Source organism: Sesamum indicum, linkage group LG16 (genome assembly GCF_000512975.1).
Source record: "Sesamum indicum cultivar Zhongzhi No. 13 linkage group LG16, S_indicum_v1.0, whole genome shotgun sequence".
NCBI lineage: Eukaryota > Viridiplantae > Streptophyta > Magnoliopsida > Lamiales > Pedaliaceae > Sesamum > Sesamum indicum.
The window spans coordinates 1,839,653-1,845,652 of record NC_026160.1 but is presented as its reverse complement, the minus strand read 5'-3'; the positions used below and the strand labels follow the sequence as shown (position 1 = coordinate 1,845,652).

The following is a 6,000-nucleotide window of genomic DNA, read 5'->3' as shown; positions in this document are numbered from 1 at the left end:
TGCCAGGCATGTGACTTTTTAAATTGGGGTTTGCATTGTGATTGGCCATCCTAAAAGGCTTAAAGGCCATTTTCATCCCCTAACTTCAGGCCATTCTCGTTTTAGTTCCCTAACTTCAGGCCATGTCTTCACCACATCATTTTTTCAGCCAATCACAATACAAGTCCCCGCCGAGTAATTCAACTTTCCGATCAACTTTGTATTAAAATTGAGATTTTTTGAGTTTTACGGAATTAAAATGGAACCCTAGTAACTTAGGGGACTAAAATGAGAATAACCTGAAATTAGGGAACGAAAATTACCTTTAACCCTACTTATTAATTTACCTTCAAATATTCTTGTATACGCACATAGCCAATGCTATTTTCTAGCTAAGTTATCTTATAAATGCAATTGAATTTTTGTTTATAAATCCCATGCAATACGTTCTCTGATGGTGGGTTGTAGGCCAAGAACCAAGAGACCCAAACAAGTATTGGTTTTTATTGTGAACCTCAGAACTCAAAATAAAGTGTAGTGTTACTTGATAGGACCCCAACTTTCTTGTTTGGAGTCAGGTTATCAACTACAAGAGAACAATTGAGAAAAACCTTGAATTGCCTGAGTGGCATGTTTCCAATCACGATTCTTAGGGGTACCTTTACCTTCACAAGCAATGGAATCTTCCCTTCCTTTTGACGTTGTGCAAAATCCTCCTGAACTCCCGATCCAAGCTCACTTTCCCCTACCAAATCAATCATCATTAAAGTCGTGTTTTCGTGGCCCTGATAGAAATATGGGAGTTTTCCGGTGCAAAGATTGGTATCAGAATAGACAACATCAACAGAGCTGTCGTTGCCATATGTAAACCCGATGTGGCTATTTGGGTTGTCAGCTTTGACATTTACCAAAATCTCAGTTTTGAGGATGGAGTCAGGCTGTAGATCAAAGGATTTGACCTGAAGGTCCTCTATATTGTATGAAGGGACTTTTGGCTTGTACATGTTGTACAGAAAGAAAGTAAGGATGGCAAGACTGAAAATGAGTAGCAAGAGGCAGCAACAACAGCAACAAATGCACCTAAAGCAGTTTTTTCCTCCCGACTTCTTTCGGTAATTGGAGCTGTATCCAGGGACATCGTGATGGTAGATAGGAGCCCCGGTGCTGCCTGGATTCCGGCTTCCTGGGAGCATAACGTGTTGGGTTGTAGATGCAGTCATCGAAAAAGGTTTTGGTGGACATCAACCATAACAGATGCACCAGAGAGATGGATATCCACCACACAAAGAGGAGGAATAGAGGAAAGCCTCTGTTACTTTCCTTGCATATCAAGAGGGAGCGAGCCGGCGAGACTGAGAGAGAGGAGACGCAAAGAGAAAGGGAGGAAAAAGAGAGCTCACAATTGTGAGACTGCTCCGTTTATCAAGGACTTTGTTAGATATGTGCGGTATAGATATGCAAGAGGCAATTACCAAAGAAACTTGATACATAATATATTGTACAAAACTGGTCTTGATTATTGCAACATGCATTCAGCAGTTGAACATATAATCTTATAGGTTGTAATATATCAAAGTAGAACTGGTGCTATGCATGATCATATATATTTTCATTTTCAAAATTAAATTTTTTTTTGGTAAAAAAAATTAGATATGGAAAATTTTCAATTGTAATGAATAAAAATTACTACTTTGAATTTTTTAATCTATTTCTATTATTATTTGATAATGATGTTCTTCTACACATACAAAATGTTTCTACGTACCGAATATTTTATTTAATTATGTGAGAATTATTCACAAATTTTATTTCTTGGCCCAAAAGTTGTATCAATTTGTGCTGAAAAAAGGTCATTGGCCCAAAATATAGTCTTGTTCAGCCAATGACCTTTTTCTCACAAGTTGTGCTTTTCGTTTTGTTTCTATTATTGATTGGACTGGTGGAGTCCTAATCCTCTTTTGCAGGTACCTTGCTACTCAATTCATGTGCAAGACCTTGTTCCCAACTTACAATTTATTGGGGTTGAAATCTAGTAAGTATCATTGGAATCATCTGTGGAAATATTGTGCCGAGTGGTAATGACGAATCATAGAAATCGAGAATGTGGCTTACCCCTCGGAGATAATGAAGCACCTACCATAACTATTGTATCCTGGAAACAGGAAGGTATCGGTAGGTGTGCAGAAGGGCTCCAAAGGTCTCGCGGTCAACTATTCGCAAGATGGAGGATTGTCATTGAGAATCTACAAGAGAAACACACGTTAGAGCCAAGTCGGAGGGAATTCTAGCGATGATTCTCTGACAGTCAAGTCAGTAAGGAAACCCAAGAATATGTAGTGAATGTATGAGTTAGATAGGGTGTTCGAACCTGGTTATATAAGTGTGGATTTGTACAATGTGATATGATCTGTTGGATCGTATTTTAATTCGGTGGATAGCCATGGATTGTACCAAGGCAGCTGATAAGGACAGGAGGTGATCCAAGGGACCAACACTGTGCGGGTAGAGTAGTTCAGGCGGCTCTGATACTGCTTTTCTGACACTTTGTCCTTTGTCTTCAGAGGACTTAGGCGACCTTCGGATACTTTCCCATCATAGGTCCTCTAAGGTCCTATTTTCATATTATATATATACCTTCACTAATATTGTTTATCTTGATCTTTGTAGGTCTCTTTTTGAGTGATGAAGGTCTCAATAAAGAATGTAGGAGATAAACCCAAATCAGAAGTTCTCCCACTTACCAAATTTATCTATACTAAGGTCGGGTAAGTAGAATCACGAGACCTTTGAACTTTTTCCTTTTTGCAGTCGTGTCTCTTTGCATAATTCGTCGTCTTGAGTTTTGGTGATGAAATTCAAAAATTTTTGGGCAGCTTCGTCACCGACTGCATACCTGGGTCTACCAACTAGTCATTTATTAATAGGTGCTAAATAGTGACTTTTTTTGCAGGGTCGTGTCCAAAAGGAATCGTTGTGGGTTTTTTGGTTTTTGCACCCTTCCTTTCCTTTATGTGTTGATTCTTCCTTGTTAAGAAACCCTTCCTTTCCAACTCTCTTGCTCATGAGAATTCTAAGGTTTGCAACTCCCTAAGGCCAACACCTTTTTTCCTTTCTTCTCATCAGGATAGTATCCCTTCACCTCTTCTCCCTGAGTTTTTAGATCATCCACTTGCTATGTTGCAGTCTGGTTCTTCAAGTGATACGAAGATCACTAGTGCTCCTATAGGTTTGTTCAGTTTCGATTCGATTACGGATCCAATGTATGAATTTCCTGCCATAAACTATGAAATGGGGACTTGATCCATGATGAATCCAGGGGTTCTGACTATCTTTTTCTCTCCTTATCGTCTTCCTTGAGTGACGCAGACATTGATCTTTTGCGTCCTAAGTTTCATATACATGAGGGTTATGAGATTATTCAACCCATGCCTGGTGACTGCATACATATTCCCACTATCGAGTATAGGATTTTGTTTTTTGCCGATTTTGAGGTTGATCTTCGTCTACCTCTACATCCTTAAATTGAGGGGATTCTTGACCGTTTACATTTGTGTATAACCTAACTTACTCCGAGTTTCTTTTGGAACCATCTCTGCCTTTGTAAATTTGATGGCTTACTTAAGTATTGATCTTTCGGTTGATAATTTTGCGCCCTTCACCAATCGAACCTTAGTATAGGTGAGAAAGGTTTGTTCTATCTAAATAGAAGAAAGGGGCTGAAGTTAGTGAGCAATAACAAGCGATCGTATATAGAAAGGAAACAATTGTTTTTCTATGTTTGCCCTCCTCTTGATAAGCCCTGGGTTAGTCCGAACCTCCTCTTAATACCTTTGGGGCCTATCTCATGGGATGATACCTTCTTGTGGGAAAGGTTTCTTAGATATGAATATGATTATAAGGTTATTATGAACGAGCAAGTTTTTTCTATAGTTAGCCTGTCTCCAGCCTACTTTTGCTTGGATGCGTCATATCTTGGTATACTTCTTCCTCTGTTTTTTCGGTGTTGATTGAGTTTTTTCATTTTGCTTATTGACATTTATTGCGCTTGTCTTCAACGAACATTGTGATGGCTTCGCGTAGTTTTTCGGATGAGTGCTTACCATAGTCTGAAAGCATCTTCTTCTCAGGGATCTATTGTGGCCCCTATCTCGGCCAGGGTACCCTCTCCTTCTAGTGATCTAAGTGATTATGATGATGTTGTTGTTTTGTCTAACTCTTTTACTATGCCCCCAATGTCTTCTACTACTGTCGTGACTCGCATTAAAGTTATTGTTGAAGGTGGGATGGGAAGTTCTCCAACTGTCGGCATCTCTACTAGGCTCAAGATGATGTTGATAGGCGCTGATGACTCTGATGAGGTGGATGACGAAGGCAATGACCTTCCTCTCAGCTCCTTGGCCACACGAGAATCTCAATTTCTGAGCCAAGGACTACTACCCCTGCTAAGAAAGTTAGCAGGGCCTCGAAGGGTAATGTTAGCAAGAAAAAACCAAGATTTCTTCTCATCTGGAGCCCGAAGTAATTGTTGAACTAGAAGAGAGTTTTGTCTAAGTCCCCATGGAGAAGTACACACCTATGAAGAGGCAGCTGAAAATGATGGAAGATTTGCTCAAAGAGATGAGGGAGACCTGGTTGGCTACTAGGGAATCTCCTACGGAGTCTGCAAATCCTACTCCCATACTTCACCCCAACTGGAATGTTCATAAAAATTCTTCTGCCTTGGGCTTTGTTACGGGCAGTGTGACTTGTACCGTAGAATTCTCTTGCCCCTGGACCAGATGAAGCTTTCGTTGAACCCTCTACCTGAGATGGAACCTCATGGGGCCAAATTTCTCATGGGCGTAAAGATTTCTTCTTGCTCATTTACTAGCTCTATGTTATTCTCTTTCTGATACCTTGTAACCTTTAAGTTTGCCAGGCAAGTCAGATTTTACATGGTGTGACTCTCCAAGCTGCTAATTTCTGTGAGCAAGTTTCCAAAGTGGAAGAGAAAGCCAAAGTAGCAAAGGCTCGAGTGAGGGAGTTGAATGACAAAATGAAATGTTGCGTGCTTAGTATCAAAGCTATCGGCAGTTGGTTGCCAAAGATCAAGAGGTGCGTGATCAAGAGAGGAAGATATTTTTTTGAAGTGAAAGACTTGTTGCATAGGAACATGTAGCTCGAGGCTCAACATAAGGAGCTCCTAGCTTCTAGGGAGGCAGATTGCAACTTAAGCTTTCATATGACAACTCCTTGCCAGTCAGTTCAATCGGTTTGATAATTCTTGTCAACCAACCACTAATAGTGTATATACATTACACGTTTGTCGTCAATAAAATATGAAACCATCATATGGATACATTACATAGTGCAAGTCTCTATAAAACTCAAGATGTCTTATCTCGAGGTTCTCGATTTGAAACGTTTTCGACCAACCCCTAAAAGTTGGTTTCATGAGTTCCATCAAATGCACAAGCTAACTTTATTAGTTGTTAATGGTTTGTGGACTTTGTCCATGACGCGCATATATATAAAGCAATAAATGAATACGACAAAAATTGTGCCAAATGAATTTTATTCAATATTACACTCGAAAAAGAATTTGTAAAATAGATTACGGAAGAAGTAATCTAATTAGCTTTTTTGGTCACCTATTCTTAGAACAGCTACATATCAGAGGCTGGTGAAGAGAATGTTAGGCCAATAGGAGAGACACAACATGGAAGCATATGTAGACGATATGTTGCTCAAAAACCGGCGAGCTGAAGATCACATTGCTAACATAGCTGAAATTTTTGGGGTCTTGAGGAAGTTTTGCATGAAGGCCAATCCCTTAAGCACTTTCGGCATCTAAGATGGATGCTTCCTTAGCTCATGGCCACGTAATGAGTTATAAAGGTCAACCTCGACAAGATATGATCTATTCACAAAATGAAACCACCCACCACCATTAACAATTTCCAATAGTTGGCTGGCAGAATAGTTGCCTCCAGTCATTTCATCTCCAAACCCGTAGAGAGAAGTCTACCCTTCTCCAAGGTG

At 39.9% G+C, this 6,000-nt stretch overlaps 1 protein-coding gene across 1 annotated transcript; it reads right to left on the bottom strand.

Annotated features, from left to right (window-relative positions):
- On the bottom strand, positions 461-1,398 carry LOC105178548 (NDR1/HIN1-like protein 13). Its single transcript, XM_011102042.2, has one exon. The coding sequence runs from the start codon at positions 1,197-1,199 to the stop codon at positions 495-497; it is 705 nt and encodes a 234-aa protein (XP_011100344.1). The 5' UTR covers positions 1,200-1,398; the 3' UTR covers positions 461-494.